Consider the following 26,978-nt stretch of genomic DNA (forward strand, 5'->3'; position numbering starts at 1 on the left):
GCCTAACCAAATCCAATGATATCAAGAATAGAAAGCAATTAAGCTACATTGATGGAAACAAAAAGGCCAATCTGGTCAAAAATCCTTATATATTACCTTATATGGCTTATCACTATTATGAACATTTCTAGACTGTGATAAGCATTTCTTACATGTTCTAAATAGTGAATAAGCATTCTGATGTTTTTCAGTTGGTATTCCCAATAATCCTGGATTTATCTGAAATTGGAAAATAATTCTTAAGTATTCTTATGTAGAAGTGTAAACCCTCTTAATTAACCCTTGGTTTTCCAAAGGCCGCCAACTCCTCTAGCATCAGGTACCGATCTGGAGAGAATATAAATCTCTTATACTCTTGATATTGCCAAAATATTGGTACTAGTAAATATAGTTTAAAAGGCAAGATTGGATAGTGAAGAGATTGGGGTAAGAAAAGTGGGTGGCATGTAGGCTTCCTATCAATGTGGTTGCTGAATCTACCTGATGGTACAAGCCATGACCAAAAGGATGTGGTCGCTGACAGATGATTTCCTAACATTTTGGAAAACAGCTAAGTCAGAGTTGAAAGTAGAACAGAAAGAGAGAATGCAACTTCTTCAACATCCCATTGTCATGACTTTGAATCCTTCTGCTGTTTTCTCTTTGCTCATTTAGTTATTCAAGTTGTTCTTACCTAGGCTGGCAATTTATAGATGGTATTCTAATACAACTTCTTAGCACTAATATTACTCTGATCCATACAGATGTATAATGGAAATGATATACATTAGGATTCACATCATTTCATGGACCTTTTAATTGTAGCTAGGTGGAATAACTATGGGTTTTGAGTTGTTTTTTTCTTTCATTGACCTCATAGGGCAAATCTTATCCCTTCAAGGGGCCTTTCCCTCCTATATGGAATCCCATTGCTTATTTAGACTATAACAATCTATGGAGGACACTGGATGAAATGGGGAAAGAGGTAAGATTTGGACAAATTGCAACTTGAGATATGGATGCAATTGTTTGGTCAAAAAGCTGGCTGGGGAATTCTGGAAGCTGAAGTCTATACATCTTAAAGTTACTGAGGAGTTATTTTTTAATTTGAACATCAACAGAACTAGGGAAAGCAGACTGTTCTCCAGAACGCAGGTCTGTTTCCATTCACTTGTTCTACTTCCAAGATACCTCTGTCCCTCCATGGGGAAAAGGGATCGATTTTTCTTTTACTTATGAGAGCATGAATGAAACAGGCCCAATTTCCTAAGCAACCCAATTTCAAGACTATTATTTATAGTACTAAGTCATGTTTCATTAGATAAACAAAAATATTTATTTAGTTTATTAGTTAAATTTAATTAATTAGATTTAAAATAATCATAATTTATGTGAGAATTTCCTTTCGTTTTATCCCCACAAAAAGCAACTCTATGAAATAGGCTGCATGGTCAAAGAGTGATCTTTGATCAGCAAATATTTGGTGATTAAAAAAAAAACGCTTCAAAATATTCATTCATGTAACTCATCTATTACGCCAGCTCAGAGCAAAATACCTTCCTCTATTAAAACCCTGTAACATAAGTGACAGAATTGTTATAAAAGCTGACCAATTTAAAACAATTCAAGAAAGTCTTTAATTTTGAAGAGCAATCATTCCATTGTTGTAGTCTGGGGAAAAAGCATTGGAATCTAATAAAAAGATTGGTTAATTTTTAAACTGTTGCATGATCATCTATGTGTTATGATTTTTCTTTTCACGTGTGTCCTTTCCTTTCCTAGATTCCTAATGAAGCTCCATGGAAAGCACCTCATGCAGAGGAATGGGACAAAATTACCATGGAACAGTTGCTAGATAAAGTGTGCTGGACGAAGTGAGAAGTAATTTTATATTGTATACCATGTCTATACGATAGAAGATAATAGCATCTAAAACAAGTATTCCATTTTGAAAGATAGAAAGAATCTTAGGTAGAAATAATGCTATCCCTCATAGAAAATGAATCCTTAGTCAATTTTATTTTACAATTAAATGGTCTGATGACATAATTTGCACATTAATGTTTAGGTATTTAGATCTGTAAAATACAGAGAGTTTTATGCATGCAGGCATGCACACACACACACACACACATACATACTGTACATACTGCTTCTGATATTTAAGCCAGGTGATTATTTTTCTTCATGAGATCATTTTGAAGCCGAAATCTGCATAAATCTCATTTTCTAAAGTAGTTTCTTTGGAAATCATCATCAATATCATCATCTTTCCTAGATTAACCTCTGTTCTCCAAGAGCAAGGAGGTGTTTCATATAACAATGCTAAAATAAAAGGTCTGCATTAGCAGCAAATTATAGTTGCTTATTTAAAAGTAAGTATTGTGGACTCTGTAAAAACATGTCTCAAATTGGCACATGAAGACTTACGTTGTTAAAAACTTCTGCTAATGCTTTAAAGAATAACTAGGATACAATGTTTTTCTTTATATTTATTAAAACATATATTGTGCTAGATGGTATGAAACAAACAAGTAACAATTCCGATATCAGCTATTTTGAGGAACAAATTGAAAGAAATCCAGAATGATGGGAAATAAATAAATGTAGGAAGAGCAGTCTAATGGTCAGGCTACTACAAAAGGAATCTATTAGAGAACTCCTGATGCTTCTGTAAAGAAAATAATTGTTCTTTGTTATGAAATAAACCATTTTTCATCTCAAAATTCCACAACTCCATTGAGAAAATCGTCTGTCCCGTGTAAACCCCTTAACAATATTAAAGTTGTTTTAAGTGCCTTAAATATGCCTCAAATAACAAGAGAAAAAGCAGATTGGTAGGATATTAGTACTCTGGCTTCTCCTAACAGTGGGCATGATTCCCAGTAAATATCATCCAGGGAATGTGGCCCTTAACAGAAGACCTATCTCTAAAAGTAATTAGCAGCTGTTTACATTCAATCCTGGACAAAAATGATGCTAATGTTTTAGATAGCATGGACCCAGAAGGGGAAGTGGTGCTTTCAAATATTTTGGACTATGGCACTCACAATTCCTTGCCCTTAGCCATATTTTGAGTGTGATAAGAACTGAAGTCTTAAATTTATGGAAGGCACTAACCTCTTTGATTTTCTTTTGCCCAGTCCAGTTGTTTGGATGGTCAAACTTTTTACTCTACATCAAATATACCACATTAATCAAAACTGGATACAATAAATCAATCTTAACATTTACATTTGTTCTTTGTAGCATTTAATATTTATGTTTATAGTGAGTGTTCCTAAGATAATAGTGAGATACATAGTTTTGTTCCATCTTCTAAATTACAGAGGAAATCTGAAATCCCATTTTGTCCTCCGCTATCTTGTGCAGAGGGCACACACAACTTTTTCATATGTTTAAAATAAGTTTAACATGGTTTTTAAAAAGAAAGGCACACACTACCATCACCTCAAATAGAAAACTTTCCCAGCCAGGTCCAACTCACTTCGTGTCATCGCCATGCCACCACATCCTTTAATTCTTCCCAGAATTATGAAATGCGGCATGCCCATGTTTGCCTTGAATATTGGCTACTGAAATTGGAGAAGTTCTCAGAGCAGCAATTCAACTTGGAAAATATAAGTATAGCATATGGTTTACTGATAAAATAGATTTTCCCAGTCATTGGGAAAGCCAGTTATGCCACCATCCAATGATATGCTATGTCTTATTTATTTAAACATGGTTTACTGAAAAACCATATGTAGCTAAGCCATAAATCATCATTTACCAGGCCTATTGTCGTTCATATAACTTGTTAAGCCACAACTACAGTAAATAAAGCACATTGTGACTTAACATGTTGTATGACCCACACCAATTTCAAATCTGCCAAAACTAGATTGAGGTCATATAGGAAAACATGACAAGAATGCACACAATGTACCATTACAATAATCTGCAATGCTATGTGTTCCTCTAACTTAGCTTTCAATTCTAAATAAAATGTGTGAAAATGGTTTTCAAATCAAATCTTTGCAAAGAGTTTCAGCAGACTAGAGCACCTTCTTTTTCTTCCTTTAAAATCAGCCACAGCTGTGTGTTTGTGTGCGTCTTTATTTCTTATGTGCCTTTGTGATCAAAATATATGTTATTGTGTTTTTGTGTTTTTGTTTTTTTGAATGGCTTCTCCTTAGGATACAATGGAGCAGAAGGGTAATCTCCAATTTTTAAATTTTTAATTTTTCTAGCCAATGGATCAAACTTGCATTTGCTAATATTGCATGTTGGAATGTTGTCTTTCACAGTAGAAAATGCATGAAGGGGAGAGTGGATACATATTGGGTAGATTTGATGAGTTTCAGCATCAAAAATACTTGTTAAAATTATGGAGATTAGTTGATGTCCAGTAAATTGTAGAGTTTCCTTACTCAATTATTCAAAAGTCAAGATATGTTCAAAATTGAGCCATCTGACAGATCACATGAGCCCAGAATGCATTGAACTTCTACGAAACATGTGTGCATAAGAGCTAGTCTACAGAATTGGAGTCTTATCTATATTCTGCAGCTGAGCTGATTTGGGTCAGGCTCAAATGGAAAGTGATTCCCAAAGGAAAGTCTGTTTTCCCACAGGTGGCTATTATTGCCTCATTTCTCCTCCTACCCTGTTCATACGCGCAGTCTCCCTCTCTCTCTCCCTCCCTCTCCCTCTCTCCCTCCCTCCCTCCCTCTCTCTCTGTCTCTCTATCTCTCTCACACACACACGGGGAGAGAGAGAGAGGAGAGAGGGAGGGAGGGAGGGAGGGAGGGAGGGAGAGAGAGAGAGAGAGAGAGAGAGAGAATTGTGATTAGTTTAAAATAGAAGCTGTGATGGAGTGAGGCTTTCATAGTTGCTGCTCCCGTAAATTCATAGACCATGAGAAGGGCAAGGGGAAGCAGAGGTGGGTTCCTCCCGGTACCGTCTGATACTCCAGAAGAGGTAGTAATAATCTGGCATACCAATAGGACCAGTAGTTATGGTGGCCTGGCCATACCCCCGAACCTGTTCTCCCATCAGAAGCTTTTTTAAAAAAAAGATTTTCCCCCCTGCTGGTTCAGGCAAGGGGAAAAAAGGCTTTAAAAACTAAAAGAGAGAGAGAGGGAGGGAGGGAAGAGAGAAAGAAAGAGAAAGACAAAGAAAGAGAAAGAAAGAAGGAAACTCACTTTTCAGCCAGGAGATTCAGCAAAGGAGAAAAACAAATGCTGTCACTTTGAGTTTGAGTTTGAGTTTTATTAAATTTATATACCGCCCCCTCTCCCCGCAGGGACTCTGACTTTAAATCAGAACTGACCATTCCTGGGTGTGGCAGTCTGGGAGTTGAAGTCCACAAGTCTTAGTGCTGCAAACTTTGGATTTTAAATGGAAAAGCTGCTAGGAATGAGGTTTGCAAAGTGACATTCAGCAGTTTGTTTCTGGGTCAGCTGAACAACAAACTGGACAAAAGGAAGGATTCTTATATGGCTCTGTGTTTTTGAAGTTTTGGGGTTTGTGCAATATGAATGATGATTCCCTACTTGTGTGAATGGAACCAAAATTTCTATAGGCTCATTATTTCATTATCTCTATCTGGCAGGAATGTGAAATGAACCTCAGGCAGGTTTGTTTGCTTCCCACAGAGCAGTGGTGGGTTGCAGGCGGTATGCCCCGGTACGGGCGTACCGGTCCCTGCCTGGAGTACTGGGTACCATTCCGGTATGGTGCTCTGGAGGGCCCCCCCCTGTCGTCATTACCTGTCTTTAAACTCTTCGGCGCTTCTACACACGGCATGTATAGCACCTGCATGATGCTCCACTGAGCAGCTGGAGCATCGAGGAGGCTTGTGGAGGTGTTGCTGGAAGGTAGAATGCTGCACGTGTTCATGTGGAGGACACCGGGCCCCGGAACCCACCACTGCCACAGAGGGAAGAACGAAAGAAAGAAAGGAAGGAAGGAAGGAAGGAAGGAAGGAAGGAAGGAAAACAGCACAGCAATTTCGGGCTAGAAGGCTACTCAGAGGTCATCTAGTCCAACCCCTTAATGCAGTAGGAAACCTTATATTGTCTGGATCATTTTGTTGCCTCTAACAGAGAGGAAAATTGCCAGAAAGGAGAAGGAGTTTACTAGGACAAGACTGCCATGCAGAGGAAGAGATAGTCCTTGACTTATGACTACAATTGAGCCCAAAATTTTGGTTGCTAAGCAAGAGTGTTGTTAAGTGAGCTTTACCACATTTTACCCAATCCATGACATCTCTTGGTGAGTGACAAGTTGGCCATGCCCACCCAGTCACATGGCCTCCAAGCCATTTCCACAAAATAGGCCACACTCACAGAATAGGTAATAAATCTTTTTGAAACCCACCTCTGAGGGAAGATGACTTGATCCTTGGTAGTGCATCATCTTCCATATAAATGGTGAGGCTTCCTCGAGGTTCTTTTCCCCCTTAGCAACTGGGAGTTGGCTACTGATGGGATAGTTGTTCCAGGACACTCACCCTCTTTTTCTTTCACTCATCTCTACAGGCAATACTTTTCCTGATGTTTTTCTGTGGGCACTGTTTACTGTGTATCTCTCTCACTCTAGCCCAGGGTTATCAAACATTTCTTCGAGTGCCGGATCAGCATTGTAGTTCTCCTCTGTGGGCTGGCGGGGAAGGGAGCCGGGGGGGGGGGAGAGATGGGGCGGATGCCTCCTGCAGCATTTTTCTGGCCAAAACAGGGCATGGGGGGGCATGTGCGCCCACTCTGCCTCTTTTTTGGCCTCCATGGCCTCCTGCAGCACTCTGCCAGCTGAAAATGGGCGACCTGGGGGTGGCCTTGGAGGCAGAAAAGGGCTGCACAGCGTACTCGTGGGGTCTCATATGGTCCATATTTGCTAGCAGAGTGCTGCTAGAGACCTGGGAGGCTGAAAATGGCCCCCATGAGAGGGCCTGTTTTGGCCGGCAGAGGCACCACAGGCCAGTCCCCATCTCTGCTCTAGTCAGTAGAGTATGAAGCAACCATGGTTGCAGCTACTATAAAAGGCATCTGATTGTAAAATTGCTCACATGTTATAGTTTCACATCATAGCAAAAATAAGTATTTAAATGCAAAGGGCAAATGGTAGCTTGGTGGTTTCTTCAACTGTTTTGCTTTTTAATTTGTGAAAATGGCCATGCATATGTACCCAGGATGTTTTAGAAATCTTTGGTAAAGAGTGGATATTGGCAATATATTTAATATCCTTTATGCATGAAGCGGGAGAGGGAAGGCGGAATTTGCTGCTCTAGAGTCTGCAGTAATATGGGATAGCAGAGTTATTTTGATTTCAATTTGTTTTGATTTTTTTCTGCCTGATTTCTTGACTTCAAATAGTTGTGCTTGGGATTGAAGAGCGAATATAGTTTGATGTGCAAGTGTATTTTTATGAAAGCAATCACAGAGTTATTTTTAATTACTTAATTACTAAAAGAAAAATAACATACACATGTCAAAATGTCAACAAGGCAAAATTTTTGGTGACAATCCACTGCTTTCAACTTGTACTGTCTGTAAGCTAAGCATGACTAAGCTATGCCAGCCAGACAAATGTTACTGGTTTCTTTATGATCAAATAGCAAGGATAATAAGTACTTCTTATAAATCCATGCATTATTTATTTGTTGGCATGATAAAGCACCTAGAAAGGGGATAAATAATATATGAGTTATATGACTGTTAAAACCTAAATCCCCAGTATTGCCTAAAATTATGAGTCATTCCACCAGTGTTTGACATGTAAAAATATTACCCTCATCTCAGAAGCATGAATTTAAAACATATCCAAATGTCAGGTCTCACCAGAGTCCAGCTCCATCTTTAAGCACTGAATGTTTTATTGCTAAAAATGAGTAAGAAATGTTATCTGGAAAATGAAAAAAGGAAAAATGTTCTTTTTTTTTTGCTTACAGTTTTTTTTTTACACTCAAAACTCGCTGGTTATTTAATGACTACATTATTTATTTACTTACTTGAAAGCTGATGGATTGCCAAATGTAATAGTCAAGGGAATATTGCAGGATAAATGTTAAAATAACCATCACAGTAAAAAAACAAAATCCTCAGCAACTAAAATCTGCAATTATTTATTTATGGTAATTTATGCCATATTCCTGAAGGAATCCTGCTATTTATCAAAAAGATAAACATTAAGAATATGAATATATAAAACAATAAAATTATCTGAAAAATTAAACTTCACAGAATAGGATGGTTATCCTAGTTATTCCTCAAACACTCTCCATAAAGTGATGTTTTAACAGAATGGAAACTGATGGGTGCCAATCTAACTTGGTTGCACAAAGAAAGAACTAACAGCAAGAACCAGCATTGTCTGCCCCAGCTCTCCTTCCCTCACAGAAGTGGGAAATCATTAGCTGGTTCTTAGGGGACCCAGAGATGTGATAGCTTAATCCTAGCTTTGGGACAACCATGACCTGCGTTACCGAGAATTTCTATAGATATCTGTAGCTGGGTTTTCTATCTGTACTTTCAGTTCCCAGTTTTTCATCTCTATTCCTTTCTTCATTTCTGCTTTATTTCTGCTTATTCTGCTTCTTAAACATGTGGAGAAATAACTAATATAGGAGAACCCAAAAAGCAGAAACATCATCAGGAATTGAGATTTAATTGAAAATGTGGTGTTCTGTGATATCGTTTCAGCCCTCTTATCAAACCTGTAATGCAAATGAATCAGGATAATAAAAAGTTTTGCAACCAAGAGCAACCAAGTCAGGAGCTAAAATTTTAGGTTCCATACCATGTCTAAATGAAATATACAATACAATACAATACAATACAATACAATACAATACAATACAATACAATAGTAGAGTTGGAAGGGACCTTGGAGGTCTTCTAGTCCAACCCCCTGCCTAGGCAGGAAACCCTATACTGTTTCAGACAGATGGCTATCCAACATCTTCTTAAAGACTTCCAGTGTTGGGGCATTCACAACTTCTGGAGGCAAGCTGTTCCACTGATTATTTCAGATGCCTTCTAAAGGCAACCCCAATTTTCATCACTTGTCCAGAAAAAGTATTTCTGAAGTTGTAGAATGCATTTCTTGGGAGTTTTGTTTGGTACTGCTTCCATTTGAACAGCAGCTCAGATAAACCCCTTCGGCCATAACCTTAAATATTGATGCAATTAAGCTTTGTATATTTTTTATGTAGTGTTTAATTTCTTAGTTTTAATCTCTCTCTCTCTCTCTCTCTCTCTCTCTGTGTGTGTGTGTGTTTAACATTAATATAACATGAATGAATGAGGAATTCTGGATCATATAGTTAGAAATAAAAGAACATATCCAAATATTATCCCCCCCCATTGATTACTGATAAATATATTGCAATAATATAATTATATACCATGTTCTCACAAAAATAAGACCCTGTCTTATTTTCTTTTGGGCCTGGAAATAAGCATTTGGGCTTATTTTCAGGAGATGCATTTTTTTAATCACAAAGCCCAGCCCAGCTGGGTGCCCCACCCCCCACACGTGCAGAGGAGGTGGGGACTGCATGGGGACCAAGTGCAGCAGGTGGTAGAGGGAGGCAGGCGCCCAAAGAGCATTGGCCTGCGTGCCTCGCATCAGCTGCCATGGAGAGCATGGCTGGTGCTGCCACCATGAGGTTACCAAACCTGTGTGTGTGCGTGTGTGTGTGAGAGAGAGAGGGGGGGGGAAGGGAGGGAGGGAAGGAGAAAGAGAGAGCACTGCTGCCAGCCCTGATATAACTCTCTATGGTTGGATCAGATCTCTCTTTCTCTCACACACACAGAAACACACACACAGTGGTTAGATCTGATCACTCTTATATATATATATATATATATATATATATATATATATATATATATATATATATATATATATATATATGTGTGTGTGTGTGTGTGTGTGTGTGTGTGTGTGTGTGTGTGTGTGTGTGTGTGTGTGTGTGTGTGTGTGTGTGTGTGTGTGTGTGTGTGTGTGTGTGTGTGTGTTGTATAAAATGATTTATCAGCACAAATACAACACAAATATAAAAAGGCAACATTAAAAATATGGTTTTCTGCCTGGATGGTCTCCTGCAGTGAGCTGATGGACAGAAAGGGGGAGTAGTGAGTTCCCTCCCATATTTGGGCATACCAGGGGTTGTAACACACACACATACATACATACATACATAATTTTTTGAATAAACACAAACAAACATCTTAAAAACATCTTCCATTACAGATTGTAGAAAGCGTGTCAATTGGTTACAAAGAACTTTCATGCATCCCTTCCACAGTCATCACCTATGATTCATATCAAGTTATATATTTTACATCACATATATTTATATATATTGCTATCATCATCCCTCATCCCTCATATGACTATAGTTGTTTTAACGTCTCCTTATAACAAACATTCCAAAATTTAAAACAAAACCACATAGTGGCATTCCCTTATCTATTTTCAATATCATCCAGCCACATTATACCTTTATAACACATTCATAATAAAAATTAATTATGTTTAATAACAAAATTTTTAGACCTCTTTTCTTAATCATTGTTTACAATTTATATCCAGTTTCTCTTTTATCATGTCAATACAAATTATTACATTATTATCATTATAGTCATTTATTTAACAATAGTTTGACTAAGTTTAACTTACTTTTCCCCCTTTTTTCACCATTTAAATTTTTGTACCAAATTTCCTCTTATCAAACCAATACCTATGTATACATTGTTATCATTATCAATTATTTACCTAACTTTATCCATTATCACTACATTTTTAACATAATGCTCTAATTTTAACTAAATTTAACTAGTGTTTTATTATTGATTTTCATATCTCAACCTGTGTCTTTCCAGTAATAGTGTAGTCCTATTTCTTTTGCCATTTGTGGAATTAGTCTTCTGGTTATTTCCTTAATCAAGTTTGTTTGGACTTCCCTTCGCAACTTGTTGCTCGTTACATATCTTATAAAATCTCAAAACCCTTCATCAGCTTCTTCAATCAGTTTATCTTTGGTTATCAGTAGTGTTTTTGTCAAAGTTTCTCTCCTTAAGTCCATCAATTCTTCTCTTTTTTTCTTTTTCTATACCTTGAAATCTGAAGTAAAGCACCTTTCCATCTATCTTCCCTTTCCTTGTTCCACTCTTTCCATCTCCAACCACACTCAGTTCACTGTCAATATCCACAGTTATCTTGCCTCTTTGTTCATTTTTCCCTTGGGCTTTTAGGACTCTAGCCTCCACTTTTTCTATTTGCTGGATATCTTCCATTTTTCCATCAGGTTTTACCACATTAAAATTTATATTTTCAATATTTTCCCATCTCTTCTCAATTCTCTCTGTTGTTTTTAACAATTTTTGAATTCCAAACACAATCTGTTGTAATGTTATGGTTTCTTTTTGATGTTGTGCCATCCTTCCAATTAGTAAATACTGCCACTCTAGTTTAAAAACAAATCTTTGTTTTCACTTCTTTCCAGCTACCAACAAGCATCCAGATAGCACCTGTGTAAACAACCCATGCTCTTCTCTATAAACAAGCTGAAGCCTTTGAAGTGCAAGGTCAAAATGATCAAAGGGAAAAAAGAAAAAGCAATGTTTCCAGGTCTCAACCTCCAATCTCCAAGTGGCAGTGTAACTTCTTTTCTCTCTAATATCACTACCCTCTTTATATTCCTTTTATATCTTCTTTATGTTTCAGGCTTAGAAGAAACAAAATTCTTAAATGAAACAAAATAAAAAGGAAGAATCCATCCCAACCAGTATTGTAGAGATAAAGGAAAACATTTAATCCATAGGTAAAAAAAGAAATAGAAGAAGAAAATCTGATATTTTCACTTTAAAAAGTAAAAAAATGTTCACAGTGCTTCTATCGATAGAAAAAAATAAAATAAAAAAAGATAACACTCTGTCCAATAATGCTTAGTTTCGCCACTTATTTCCTTTTCTTTACCAGTTTAATTTAACTTCAATCTTTTTTGGGCAGTCTTTTATAAAAATAAGTTTTCCTCACCAGATGGACACACTTTCTCTTTCTGCTTTCCTCCCATTGTGGAGCTGTCCCGACTTCAGCATTGAGGCTGTGCTTTTTGTTGCCAGCAAGAAGAGCTTCTCTTGGATCAATCAGGGACTTTTCGATGTCCCTGAGATCAACAAGACGTACTCTTCCCTGTCACTGTCTCTTTGGGACAGTTTAGGTCCAAATGGACCATCCAGTGGCAAAAGTGTTGACTGTGATCTCGGAGCTCCGAGGTCGCACATCATATCGTCGGGACATCAGCTCCTTTCTCCCCGGATCTGATCACTCTCTTGTTCTCTCTTTCTCTCTCTCTCTCTCTCTGTGGTGGTGACAGCACTTCAGTGCCTGGCTGGCTGGGATGCTCCACTTTTCTTCTTTCTTCTCCCTGTTTCTCCTCATCCTCCCCCCTTGCTCTGCTTTTTGTCTGTCCATTGTAGTGCAGCACCCAGGATCTACTTTGATATCAGCGGGGCTTGGGGGATGGTAAATCCCCATTCATGGCATGGCCACAGACCCCAACAGTGGGGAATATGGAAGGCAGTGCCTCCCGCCAGACCAGACCAGCCTGGCAGGTGTGGGGGCGGCAAAAACAGCTGGAGGATTGCAGAAAGTGTGTGCTTAGAAGGAACAAGTAACAAGAATTTCAGGCAACACTGTCCCTGTGAACTATTGTATCTTCCAGGGCTGGAACGCTACACTTTCAGCTGTTTTCAGTGCCCCTTGGTTTCCCACCCCCAACACCCTTGCCAGGCTGGTCTGTTGGGTGGGATTCCCTTCTGCCTTCTCCACCATTGTGGTCTGCAGCCATGCCACAAGCAGGGATTGACCATCCTCCAAGCCCCACCTCTGTCAAAGTAAATCCCGGGTGCACTGCAATGAACAGATGAGAAAGAGGAAAAGTGGCTGAGTAAGAAGCATCCTGCAAGGCATTGAAACACTGCCACTGCCATTGCTGCAGAGAGAGAGAGAGAGAGCCCAAGAGAGCAATCCAATCCAGTGTGTGTGTGTGTGTGTGTGTGTGTGTGTGTGATATATATATATATATATATATATATATATATATATATGTATGTATGTATGTATGTCTGTCTGTCTGTCTGTCTGTCTGTCTGTCTGTCTGTCTGTCTGTCTGTCTGTCTGTCTGTCTGTCTGTGTGTGTGTGTGTCTGTGTGTTGTATTTGTGCTGATAAATAAATAAAGGGAGATCATATTTGGGCATACCAGGGGTTGTAACACACACACACACACACACACACACACACACACACACACACACATATATATCCGATCCAATCTCAGAGAGTTACTGGTATACCAGGGCTGGCTGCAGTGTTCTCTTTCATTCTCGCTCTTTCTCTCACTCACTCACACACACATAGAGGTTTGATTAGATTATTCTCTTGCTCACTCACCTCACCTCATGGAGGCGGCACTATATTCTCCATGGTAGCCTGCCTCATCCTTCAGACACCATTGCCTTGCTTTGTTCATCTTCAATGTTTGAACTTCTCATTGCTTGCCACTGCAATGGAGCAGGAGGCTGAGCAACACACTGGTACAGCGGCCACAAAGTGTGGTGGTGGTGGTGGTAGGACAAAGCAAGGCAGGGAGTGTGGAGCTGCCTCATGTGCCCCACACCAGCTTACCTGAGGGATCCTCAGCCAGGCTGCATCAACATCCTGCTAACTGCCTCATCTTGTGGTGGCTTCAGCAGCCCCATCCAGGCCCCCCTGAGTACATCACTCAGCCTCCTGCTTCATTGTGGCAGTGAGCAAGGAGAAGTGGGCCAGCGGCCATGCGGGGTCCTGGACAGAGTTTCTATAAAAAAATCTATTATTGTATTCATTTCATAAATAGTCTACAATAGCTTCTTAACTGCTATAAATCATTACAATCATCATCTCTGATCCATTCAGGATCAAATATCTTCATTTGATTTTTAATAATAAAACTTTTCCTTAAGATTTTTATTGGAAGCTTTGCCAACATTATCTCATCTTCCAGTACCCTACACCCCTGCCTTAAATATCTTCACCATATCCATTGTTGAAGCAGCCTCAATGTGAGCCAAAATATAATTGTCAATTGTTGTCTGGTTAAAAATAAAAAATCTTTTTTGTTTCAAGTTTTTTATTTTACAATATATCCACATCAATGTATGAACAGTGTGGCACCTTGGTGTCGTACATTTTAGTGCAAAAATAAATAGTGACATTAATCATATTTGTTACATTCCTCAAGCTTATATAGTTCTAGTGTTAATACACATCTTTGTATTAAATTATAGACTTTCATTATTTAATTATTCAATGTTCCAATACGTTATTCCAATGCCAATCACAATATTGTTTAAACACAAAAAATAATACCATCATTCAATTTCTAATCTTCCCTCTTATTATTACTTTGGTTTATTTGTATAAAAATATGTATACTAATATTCCCCCTCTCTCTTATTTCTATCCCCATTCTAACTTTTAATCATGCCACCATTATATTTAAAAACACATCCTTTCTATCCATCATCTCTTGCCTGGTTTAAAGCTTTAATTGTTCATTTTTTAACTTGCCTCCCATTGTCAGGCCTGTAGTTATGTTCTTTTTAGGATCTTTGGCCTGCCACACTTTCTTATAATTTTCTATGCTGTTTCAATAGTGTAGTAGTTGGGAGGGGGGAATAGAAAGGAGTAGGATTGTAGAATGGATTGTTGACATTCTTTTGTAGAAGCCAAGGTCATCTTTTGTCTCAGCATCTCAACACCTGGCCGGAAGAAGATGGGTGTACATGCCAGCGTGGAAGATGATGATTGGAACATGTGATGGATTTGTGGGTGTGGGGAGAGATCATGAACTTTCAACTAGGTGAACTTACAGGATGTAATTCAGAGTTGAAATTTCCATAGCCGTGCTAACATGCTTGCGGAATAAATTGCACCATTAAGGATGTTTTGCCTTGGACAATGATTTATTTCTGCATGGTATTTAGAACCCTAACATTATTTCAACTCTCTACTTTAAAAATATTTCACTAGCTCCCTCCCCCTATCAAGGGGGAAGGGCTGGTGATGGAAGATCTGGTGATGGGGTCTCGGCATTCCCAATGCTGACCAGGACAGCGTAAATATCAGCGAAGAATTAATGAGAAGCTTTTGGTGATAAGAAGCTGAGTGCGGAACTTCAAAGGCAATGGAATGCTGTTTCCAGTTTAATTGCATCTGGAGGAATGCAGGAGGAGACGCGACAAGACGAAGGAAATCTCAGACGGACTTCTTCAGCAAAATTGTGAGTGCATGCTCCCCCTCCTTCCCCCCAGCTTGGAAACAAGGCTTGGAAAAAAAAAAAACCCTAGAACAGAGGTTTGGGCTCCTTCCAGACGGCAATAAATGAAATGGCATATCACCCTGCAACTAGATGGGAGAGAGATTCCCTTTCAAAATGGGAATTTCAAAGGAGGCAGGAAGAAGGAATTTTTCCAGCATCTGTCACTTGCAAGCCACCACAAAGGGGGCTGCAACCAGTAAATGAAGCAAATTGGGCAGTAAATTGGGCTTTCCTCCCAGGACTTGGATGGAAGAGATGCTATTTACCAACTCCTTTGCCATCAGCATGGGGAAATGCTCCAAGCCAGCAGAGGGCACCTACTTGGCCCATAACTCATCCAAGCCAGCAAAGGGCACCTACTTGGCCCATAACTCCTCCAAGCCAGCAGGAGGGTCCTTGGCACGTAAAACCCCTTAGCCAGCCATCATTGGTTGAGCTGCAACCTGTGAAGCAGGCAACCCCGGGATGGGTCTTAACCCCAGGTCATGGATGGGAGGGATGCCAGTGGGCACCTGCCCTCCCTCAGCAGATGGCACCATGGCAGAAAGCTGGGCAGTGGCCAACCGAGGGATTGACCTCCCCACCGGTTCCAGTCTCCCCTGCAAGGCCCAAAAAGGTTCTTACCAGACCTTCCTACAGAGAAGAATTCTCCATGGAAGAAGGGATTACCAAACAGAGGCCTGCAGTGTGGATGGCGGGAGAATGTGCGCCTGCAAGGCCCCAAGTGGTTCTTACCCCACCTTCCTACAGAGTAGCAATCACCAACATGGAAGAAGGGATTACCAAAGCCAGGCCTGCAAGATGGGAAGCAGGACAAGGCGCATCTGCAATGCCCCAAAAGGTTCTTACTCCACCTTCCTACAGAGAAGCAATCTCCACCGTGGAAGAAGGGTTTACCAAGGGGGCAGCTGCAAGTTGGAGAGCAAGGCAGTGTGATGAAACGGTTCCTGAGTTTAGAGATGTAACTAGGTTCCATTCCTCGTGGGGCCCAATTAAATGCCACCATTGTTGTCAACTTGGCCACAGAGCGTCAGAGTGCTTGGCTCCAGCCCCAATGCCACAAACGTGCGCACCAACCACCACGGCGGTAAAGAGAGGGTCCCAGATGCCACCACAGAAGAGTCATCTGGGCCAACAACCTCTGGAAGAGGATCCCCAACTTAAGGTGAGGAAGTGTCCTACCAAGGGGGAGGCCTCGGAAGAGGAAAAGGGCAGACATTCTCCGGAGGAGGATCCCCAACTTAAGGTGACAAAGAGTCCAACTAAGGGGGAGGCCTCGGAGGGGGAAAAGCCTAAACGACCTCTGGAAGAGGATCCCCAACTTATGGTGACGAAGAGTCCTACCAAGGGGGAGGCCTCGGAGGAGGGAATTGCCGAAGAACAAATGTGTGTACCAGTCGCCATGGTGGTAAAGAGAGGGCCCCAGCTGTGCTAACATGCTTGCGGAATAAATTGCACCATTAAGGATGTTTTGCCTTGGACAATGATTTATTTCTGCATGGTATTTAGAACCCTAACACCCCTATTCCTCTCTTGGATCATAGTTGTTTTTGTTATTGTCTCCTTCTTGTTGTCTTGTTTTGTTTGCTGGTTAACCTGTTCTGCTTTTTCATCTGCTCTTTCAATTGGCTCCTGGGCATCTTGGTCACTCACTGTCCTTTGTATAATATTTCCCAGTTTTTCGTCTATGCCATGCATTAAGTTCTTAATCACCTTGTGGTTTCTTATCAGAATGACCTTGATGCTTTGAAACATCAACACCATTTCTTCCCAAGTTCCACTCATTCCCTCCTGATGGAACATCTCATCTTATTTTAATAAGTCCCACTCTCGTTCAATGATACAAAAACCATATATTCAAGCATAAAGTCACTCCCCACAAAATTCAATGTTCACATTTTTTTGTATTCCATAGTTAATCAATCTGTTCCTTTAAATAGTCCCAGAAGTTTTCCAGAACCTCCTTAAATCCCCTTTATGTGTTCAATCATATTATAACATTCAGGGGTCTCTTTAATGAAGATATCTTCCTTATTCTCATATTTAAATCTCCAGTAGTCACATTGTAAGTGCATAAAACATATCCTTGTCAAAATTTCCAGAATTTAAGAATATGTTATACTCTTCTTTTATCAGCAGATGGCACTCTCAGTTTAGATTTCAATGTTAACCAGTTTTAGTAAAATAATAAGTCAAAATATAGAAAGAAAGTTAGTTTTTTAGGTAAATAGTTCCAGTATTTTTAAAATGCTTTTACAAAACAATGCCTGCTCAATTTAAAAGTCCAATTTTCTATATTAAAAATTTTTTTTTGCTTTTTTCCCTTTGATTCTTTTCTTTCAATTCTGAATTTTTTTCTCTAAGTGCTTACTCGCTGCTTTAACAAATAGTTGTGATTTTCTCTTTTCCGTAGAAAAGCAATCTCTCACCCAGTTCCAGTCACTGTTCACTAACTCTGCTCCAGCAACAGTTTTAAGTGTTCCTCAGCTGCCCCAGCTTTATGGCAGCCATCTTTAGGCTGCCTTTTCTCATCATGGCTGAGCAGGAAAGAAACTTTGGGTCCAGCAGAAGAGTTGGGACTCTCTGCTGTCTCACAAGGTGCCCCTCTTTTTTTCGCCACCCCTACAGGGCGGCTTTGGCTCCTTTTAGAGCCCACCAATGGGGAGAACTTGGCACAGGAGCACAGAGACCTGCTCCTCGTGTCTGATCTCACTGCGATGTCAGCTGGAAGTTTGGTTAAATATAATAAATTTGCTTTCCAAAATTGATCCATCTGTCCAGAAAAGTCCAATCCAAATTGTTCATCATTTGTGTAAGTCTATCTTCTTGAGAAAGTCCAATTCAACATTCATCAAATCTGTCAATTCTAAGCCTGCAAAATGCAAATCTCCTTTAAATTTCTGCAATAGGCCTCCTGTTTTCCAGCGAAACTGGTCCTTTTTCAGATATGCCAGCATAGACTTAAATTCCATCCCATCCCATTGTAGTTCTAGCTTGGGTGTGATTGTTTGCCTCTGGATATTATCTTTAGGTTGGTTTGAAACTGAAAGCCAAATCTGGCCCTTGGTTCTGCCTTGGTTTACCTCCCCAATAAGCAACCGAGTCAGAAGATCATTTAAAAGCAGTTTATTAGGGTACCCTTTCTATGAAAAAGGAGAGAGAACCTCAAGTGACATATTTCACTCCTTTTTATAGTTAACATAACAAAGAAAATGCAAGAGAAAAGTTGATAAAGTAAGCTTCCCTTTGCATAGGAAATCAGTTATATGTAATGAAACATGTTACATATTTGCATCTTATAATATCACACGTGTTATTAAAATGAGGTCTGACATCAGAAGGGGCATAAATTGTAAGGAAAAAGGTTTGGAGTTTACAAATAGATAAACCAGACCCCAATTTGTACTAACAAACCTTTTCTTAGCTGGAGTTATTCTCCAACTTGTTTATCAGTTTAGTAATATTAAAAGCCAAGAAACCTGAACATCTTTTTAAAAGAGAGAAAATAAATCAAATTAAAATGCAAATGTTGGAAGAAATATTCATCTGGTTCAGTTCCAAGCTGGGAGAAAGACACTGGACGCTGATTGGAAAAATGGTTTAATGATGAAGCAGAACCACCAAGCACATGATTCTCTGGTGCAACTGAACACATGAAGCCCTTCTCTTGGCTTTGAACTTGAACTTCCTGCTCCTGTGTAAGAACATGTATTTTATTGGCTGAAGTTTGCTGGGTGATGCAATGTTGTTAGGAGATTGTGCAATGTGGTGACCTTTGCTGCTAGTGGGTTAATCCTATTATGTCCTGGAAGGTCATGTCTTAATCCCATCATCCTGAAGCGGAAGGTCTTTTGTTTCATAGATAGGATGGCCCAGTCTCTCTTAATGGGCACAAAATATCTGCTGGGGGGAGGGAGCTGGGGCTGAGTTTCTGTCTCCCTTAAGATTTTTTATTTCTCTTTTAAGGAAAATATTTTATCCTGCCTTTTTTAAAAATATTCCTCAAAGTATTTCATTCTTCTAGGAGAGGGATGGGCGCTAACTTTCTACACAAAGTAACTATGTTAGTTAGCAAATGACAAAATCCATGTCATGTGCCTCTCATAACCCAGGTAATTTCATCAAGCTTTTAAACCAAAGTTTTCAATTTTAACTTTAGATTAAAAAAACATTTTTTCTGCAAAGATAGCCTACCAGGTCTTAACCTTAAACTGGTGCATTATTTGCATTTTAAATATAAAGCAGACTCTTTTGTATCTGAACTTACACAAACAAACAAAACAATTCCTTTCAAAGACAAAAAGGATAAATGAACTGTAGCAAAATAGTTGTAGAGAACATTAAAACAATATTTCTCACAATGCAGAAGTGAAGAAAAAAACAGGAAAAGTTCAATCAAAAAGTAAAAAAGAAAAAAAAATCCAGACCAAAACATTGTAAGAGTTAAATTCTGTAGTGATATCCAATATAGATTTGGTAAGTTTTACTACTCAGAAAGTTGTCAATAGGGAAAGCAAAAGTAGTTCAGAGCCAACACAAAAATAGTAAAGCAATGAAAGAAAGTTAACATTAAAATTCAGGAAGGGGTTAGACTAAATGAGCTTTCAACCAGTCAATTAACTTTTAAAAATAAGAATCAAACTAAAAGAAAAAAAAAACTTCAAAATGTGCAGTAAAAAGCCAAGGCGAGCTTAATAAAACCAAACAGCTGAGAGGAAAAATGGAGACTGGGACTCATATATATTAGTGTTTTTAATTGTTTTCTGTGTGTTTTTTTCTTTTTAAAAGTTTGTATCCATAAGTTTGGTTTTTCTACTTTAGTTTTATTAAAGGAATTTTTAAATAAAAAAGCAGTGATAAAAATAAATCAATCTGTTGGTTGAAAGATAAGCAGTAGTGATTTCCTCCAACCAAGGAAAATGATTTAAAGGCACACTGTTTTTTGTCTACTAGTAGGCACCACAACGTGTATTACATTTGATTTAATATTATGTATTTGTGTTGGTTTTGAATGTAGTGCTGCCAAGAGGTTTGGTACTCTGTTTGTGAATGTTGATGTTACCTCTGAGCCGCATGAGGTTTCTGCTCTCTGGTTCCTGTGGTATGTTAAACAGTGTGGAGGTACAGCCAGAATATTTTCAACAACCAATGGAGGCCAGGTGGAGTATACTGTTAATTTCTTTGCACTGTTATGCATTGGACCCTCATGACACTTCTCAATCTGTGCAACTCTTGCACAAAAGTTCTCTCATGGTGCCCCATAAGTAATTAACTGAGTTTCCATTATTTCAAAAATTAATTGATATGTTGAGCCTGGAGAGTAATTGAAAAGTTGTGGTATATAGATTGAGCACATATCTGTTGCATTCTAAAAATCTGTAGTTCAATTCTTGATGTTTCTTCACAGTTGAGAAAACCTTTTTGTTTAAAAGCTTTATCCTAAGCGTGCTGAGAATGGCTGTGCCATGGATTTGCAATTGTGTGTGCATGCGCTTTTACTCAGACTTGATTCTTGGTGACTGCCTAGACAAGCTTTCTTGGCAATATTTTGAGAAGTGGGTTTGCCATTGTCTTTTCTTTTTCAGAGAGTGACTAGTCTAAGATCACCTGGCTAGTTTTTGCCTAAGATAGAATTATAACTCAGAGTTTCCTGTTTCTAGCCTAGTTCCATTACACCAAATTGGCAGAAAACACCAAATGTGCTTCCTTGAACGGTTGAGAAAACTGTCCTTTGGAAAGCTTTCTTGTTGTCACTGCATGTATGTGCATATAGCACCAATTTGCTTTGCTCTACATGATCAAATAGATGAAGAAAGTAGTTTCCTTTTGAAAGAGATGACTGCCTCAACCCTTTAAGAATGGGTACTTAATGCCAATATACTTTCCAAATGATTCATGTTACTACTTTCAAAATTATTACATAACTGTACATGTGTGAAGAATGTGAAAGCCACCATTTTATCTTATTTTATTTACATTTTCTTCTATTCTCTTCCCAGGAGAGGAAGTTCATTGGAGGCTCTGGACAAATTAGTGAAAAAATTATGGAATATCTGGGAAAACGAGTTAAATTAGAGAAGCCTGTAACATATGTTGATCAGACTGGTGGAAATGTCATAGTAGAAACATTGGACCATGAAAGATATGAGGTAATTTAAATATTTGAATTTTAAGATCTGCATCCTTGTTTTTGTTCTTATGAGGAACAGAAGAAATGAAAGTGCTACACACATTCTATAAAAGCAAAGCTATTAATTGGGTGCATTCCAATCACAAAAATTTGTTACTGTGAGTAAAAACAGCTGCATTGTCCCAATATAAGAACTTAAAGGTTTTTGCTTCTTATTTGCGATAAACTCCAGTTTCTTTGCACCAATAAAACTATGGACTTAGAAATCATAGTTCCACACAAGAACCCTTCTAAAGTGACATGAAATTATGGCTTGAGACACTTGTGGGTAACATATCAATTTGTATAAATCATGGTTTTTATCAGTCTTGGGAAAATGGCAAATATAAAAATGAAAATGAGGAAGGCATGCTGCTGAATGCTCACACAACCAGATGACTGCAAAGAACATACATCTTTCCATTCCCCATCTTTCAGTCAGAAAGGGGAAGCTTCTTCTTTCATCCAAGAAGAAGCTTCTTGGATGAGAAGCAAAATATTTTCAAGGAAAAAAAACAAGAAAAGCCAGTTGCCTTTTGGAAAAACACCTTTGGGACAAACCATGACTTGGATAATTGATAATCTCCATAGATAGTGCCCCATCCCATTTTCAAGAGACACTCGCTGAATCCAACTCTCGGCTGGTCTAAGCCTGCCTTGTGTGTGATGAACAAAAAGCCAGGGTTCGGTAATAACAAAAAGCTTTTTTTAATCCAGTAACAAGGCAGAGCCTTAGAACACAGCAAGTACTTTAAGTAGTTTAAAGTCAGTGCTGGGAGCCTCCGAGAACAGCCCCCCACCGGAAGCCCTCCAGAAGCTTCAGGGACCTTCAGGAGGCTTCCCTGAAGCCTCCGGAGCAGTCAAAACGAACCTCCGAGCAAACCGGAAGTCCATTTCCAAACTTCAGGTTTGCCCTAGGGCTGTTTTTTGCGCTCCAGAGGCTTCAGGGAAGCTCATGAAGCCTCCGGAGGGTCTCTGGGGGGACGGGGAGACTCCTTTCGCCCTCCCCAGGCTCCTATAAAGCCTCTGCAGCCTGGGGAGGCCGAAAAATGGCTTTAAAAAAGGGTGAACTCAGCTGGCCAGTGTGTGCATGCGTGCTGGCCAGCTGACAGGGCAGTGCCTCACGTGCCCTGACAAATGGCTCTGTGTGCCACCTGTGGCACGCGTGCCATAGGTTCGCCATCACTGACCTAGGAAGATGCCTTCACTGTTGCAGCAATTGCCCTTTAGAAAACCATACTATCAGAGTGTGCATAGCTTTACTATGTGAGACAACCCAGGAGCAATAACAGCAAATAGAGGTTTGTTATAAAATAGTGGTCTTATCTACAAAATAATATATATTACACATACATGCACTATAGGCAGAGGTCAAACAATCAGCAATTACAGCAGGGAAAAACACACAGTGAGAGAGATGCCCTAACAGGGCCTCTTCTTATTATACAGGCTTTTAAAGGGATATCAGCCAAAAAACCTTGCTGACTCATTCACATCATTACTTCATTGCATCATTGCAGCAACTGGTCAGCTCTTAAATCACTACCTTGACACATAATGTATGAGATGTGGTTGGACCTAATTGTGTGGACCTTCCATATGACTTTCAAGACTTACAATAGTGCTTCCCTTAGGTCATTGTTGGATGAACTTGACCTGTAAGGGCTTTGAATTTGGAATATGTGGAGTTGGCTTTAGCTATGCTATACAGTACTGTACTGTGTATTTCTGTGTTTGAGATAGATAATTTTTGTTTCTTAACTGTATGTGAGCCATCCTGAGTTGCTATTTGTGAATTGGGTAGGCATATCGAGCGATCAGATGAGATCAAGATAAGACAAGATCTTGTTAACAAGCCAGAGATTCCAATTCAATCATGCAAAATGTGTATTATTGTGGGGCTCAGTTTTCTTGATCTGTTATAACTGGGACGTCCATGCCACAGAAGTGTGACTATATTATGTAACAACTATTTTGTTTGCATTTCTTTTCAAGGCCCAATATATTATTAGTGCCATCCCTCCAGTGCTTAGCTTGAAGATTCATTTTAACCCACCTTTGCCTTCAATGAGGAATCAGATGATTAATCGGATTCCTATGGGGTCAGTCATCAAGTGTATAGTATACTACAAGGATGCGTTTTGGAAGAAAAAAGGTATTTCATGTTAATTGAATGGGCAGGGCAAAAGGATAATGCATTTACAGCTTATACATAACACATCAGTTCCTACTTTTATGAAGGTCTCCAAGAGATTTGTGTGTGCAAAAGCATGCCTTTATCTCATACTATATTTCATTGGTGTAAAATTTGGAAATATATCCCTAGGGCAAATATATTGAAAATAATATTGTGTATACCTTGTGGTACTACATAGGTATAAAAAATCAAGAGAGCACATATAGAGTTGTCCTGCAATGTGCTAGTGTCTTGTTCTTTCACTTCTTCACTTCAAGATTTTGAAATATATGACAAATGTTTTGCCATTTTCAAAAGTGGATTGTAATAATAATTATTTAATATTTTAAAACAAGCAAGGAACAGGAAAATAGGAAAACAGACCACGTATAATAAAATCATTCAGCCAGAGTCAATAACATAAAATACTAATAAAAACCCACACATATATATACACACGCACAAACACACATGCATACAAATCCATGTCATTTATTTTCTTTTTTACTTTCAATTATTTCAATGAGACCTACTTGAGATTGATGAATATTTTAAAGATGGTGTTGTATCCCTTTACCTTTGACAATACTTGTGATGCACTGTAGAGGAAAAACACAGTTGCATAATAGAAATGTAATGTTTAGAAAATCAGTGATGATGGTTCTGAAGCCATTTTTATAAAAACACTCCAGTGTTTTTATCACTGCATAATTCTAAGCCTAAATCATTTATACCACCTATATGATTCTGAGCTTAACTCACAGTATCCACATATGAGTTGATTTTAGGATGATAGAGAAACAGTTCTTTGTGAGATCTTACTATGAGGCAGCCACTCCTGATTATCTTAACAGTTCATAATGCTATTTACAGTAATTTGTTTTGTTGCAAAAGAATTGCAGATATGCCAAATGTTACTTATTGTCATAATGATAATTGTAATAAAGCACTTGGGAGCTTTTATTAAGGGAGTATCATATTGACTAAACCTAGTAGAAATACTGATATCTGGATGGACCTTCCTTTCCCTCCCCCAGATTATTGTGGTTCCATGATTATTGAAGATGAGGGTGCCCCAATTGGGTTGGCATTAGATGACACTAAGCCTGATGGAAGCTTTCCAGCCATAATTGGGTAAGAATTGCTTCAGAGATGAAGGGTGGAAAGTAGGCTCTAAAAGAAAATTAACTGTCTCGAGTAACCGTTGTAACTATATTGTATACTTGTGCATGATTATTCATCGATAAAAATATATACAATAGGATAGACCAGTGATGGCGAACCTATGGCACGCGTGCCAGAGGTGGCACGTGGAGCCATTTCTCAGGGCACGTGAGGTGCTGCCCTGTCAGCTGGCCAGCACGCATGCGCACGCTGGCCAGCTGAGTTCACTTTTTAAAAGCCATTTTTCACCCTCCCCAGGCTCCAGAGGCTTTATAGGAGCCTGGGGAGGGCAAAAAGAGCGTCCCCCGCCCCCCAGAGGCCCTCCGGAGGCTTCAGGGACCGTCCAGAGGCTTCCCTGAAGCCTTCGGAATGCTTAAAACGACCCTCTGAGCAAACTGGAAGTGACTTATAAAGCCTCTGGAGCCTGGGGAGGGTGAAAAAAGCATGTAAAAATGGGGGGGTCGCACGTTGTGCGTGCATGCGCACTGGGGGGGTCACGCATTGCATTATGGGTGCGGCACGCCCGCACACGACCCCCCTGCGCTCCCCCCACTTGTGGCACGCGAGCCAAAAAAGGTTCGCCATCGCTGGGATAGACAATCTGTCTATGAGGAAGATGTCTCATAGATTTTAAATAGGAATAATTATTGTCTTGATCTTATATGCTTTACTTTTTATATGTTTAGGTTAAAAATATGTTTGTTACACAGAAATATTGAAACAGAATGCATAAATGTTCATATATTTAATCCTTACTGAAAGCTGTCTTGTAATTTCTCAGTAGTTTTATTATTTTTATTTTATTCAAAAAAAGTTAAAATATAAAACTCCAATTTTTTTAACAGGAACAAACAAGAAAAAATAAATAAAAGGAAAAAAACACCAAACAAACAAGAGATTAAAAAGGGTGTCTTAAAAAGAGACACTAACATATATACACATATTATTCCCCCAAATTGAATATTGTAAATATATTGCAACAATATTAGTTCCCCACACTTTATGAAATAGGCCCCCAACATTTTTAAGCTACTAATTCTATTTGCATATTATTAACCTGTCATCTATCTATTATATTAATGACAAAAGTAGAACAATAAAAAGGGCAAGATTAAAACTTCAAAACCCACTGTTAACAAACTGTTACTGTAATCAACCCATATGTGGGTTACAAATAACAGACAATATTTATTTAGCAATTGTATATCGTGCCTTTGTGCAGCTTTTATGGGTTTCACCTTTAATTGAGGAAAAAATACTTCCCCTTCTGTAAAAATGTGGAAGCGTTGATTGAAAATCCAGTACTGCTTCATATTTTGCAATAGGGAAATATGCTATTAATTGGAATCTGAAGATTTTAGAAATGTGTTTTAGGAAATAATTAAAACTTAACTGACATAAATTGATCCTGCATTGAAATGATTAAATGGTAGAAGAAATAATATTTATTTCTTCCATTTTTATTTTAAATTTCAGTTTCATCCTTGCCCGAAAATGTAGAAGACTGATTAATCTCACCAAGGAAGAAAGGTATGAATCCATAATGGTTTATATTTCTAGAAATAAAAAAGAGGGGGAATCTCCCCCCCCCCATCCATTTTCATTCATTGGAAAGCCAAGGAGAAGCTTCTTTCTTAGTTTCTAGCTCAGTGATGGCGAACCTATGGCACGCGTGCCACAAGTTCCCTGAAGCCTTCGGAGCACTTAAAACCGCTCGGAGGGTGGTTTTAAGCGCTCCGAAGGCTTCAGGGAAGCCTCCGGACGGTCCCTGAAGCCTCCGGAGGGCCTCCGGGGGGGCGGGGGAGGTTCTTTTCGCCCTCCCCAGGCTCCTATAAAGCCTCTGGAGCCTGGGGAGGGCAAAAAAAGCATGTAAAAATGGGGGGGTTGCGCGTTGTGCGTGCATGCGCACTGGGGGGGGGCGTGTTGCATTATGGGTGTGGCACGCCTGCACACGACCCCTCTGCGCTCCCCCCACTTGTGGCACACGAGCCAAAAAAGGTTCGCCATCGCTGTTCTAGCTTGTTGAAGATCATGATTCTATCTGGACAGCTTCACAGAAAATCAAAGTCGCAAAAACCATATCTCCACATTAAGGTTTTCTCTATGGGAGATTTGGTATTTCAAATATTTTACCCTCAG

General features: G+C 39.2%; 1 protein-coding gene across 1 annotated transcript in view; it reads left to right on the top strand.

Moving 5' to 3' along the window:
- The window catches only part of LOC309390747 (amine oxidase [flavin-containing] B-like), a gene marked incomplete at its 3' end in the record, with an annotated part of 70,580 nt that overhangs the window by 32,266 nt on the left and 11,336 nt on the right, over nt 1–26,978 (top strand). The window contains exons 4-10 of the mRNA XM_081950411.1: nt 860–964; nt 1,762–1,853; nt 20,348–20,489; nt 21,330–21,479; nt 23,495–23,654; nt 24,713–24,809; nt 26,316–26,369. Of these exons, the coding sequence (XP_081806537.1) occupies nt 860–964; nt 1,762–1,853; nt 20,348–20,489; nt 21,330–21,479; nt 23,495–23,654; nt 24,713–24,809; nt 26,316–26,369 (800 nt within the window). The remainder of the gene's footprint in view (nt 1–859; nt 965–1,761; nt 1,854–20,347; nt 20,490–21,329; nt 21,480–23,494; nt 23,655–24,712; nt 24,810–26,315; nt 26,370–26,978) is intronic.

Source organism: Natrix helvetica, assembly GCF_964273705.1.
Source record: "Natrix helvetica genome assembly, chromosome: 4".
Classification (NCBI taxonomy): Eukaryota; Metazoa; Chordata; class Lepidosauria; order Squamata; family Natricidae; genus Natrix; species Natrix helvetica.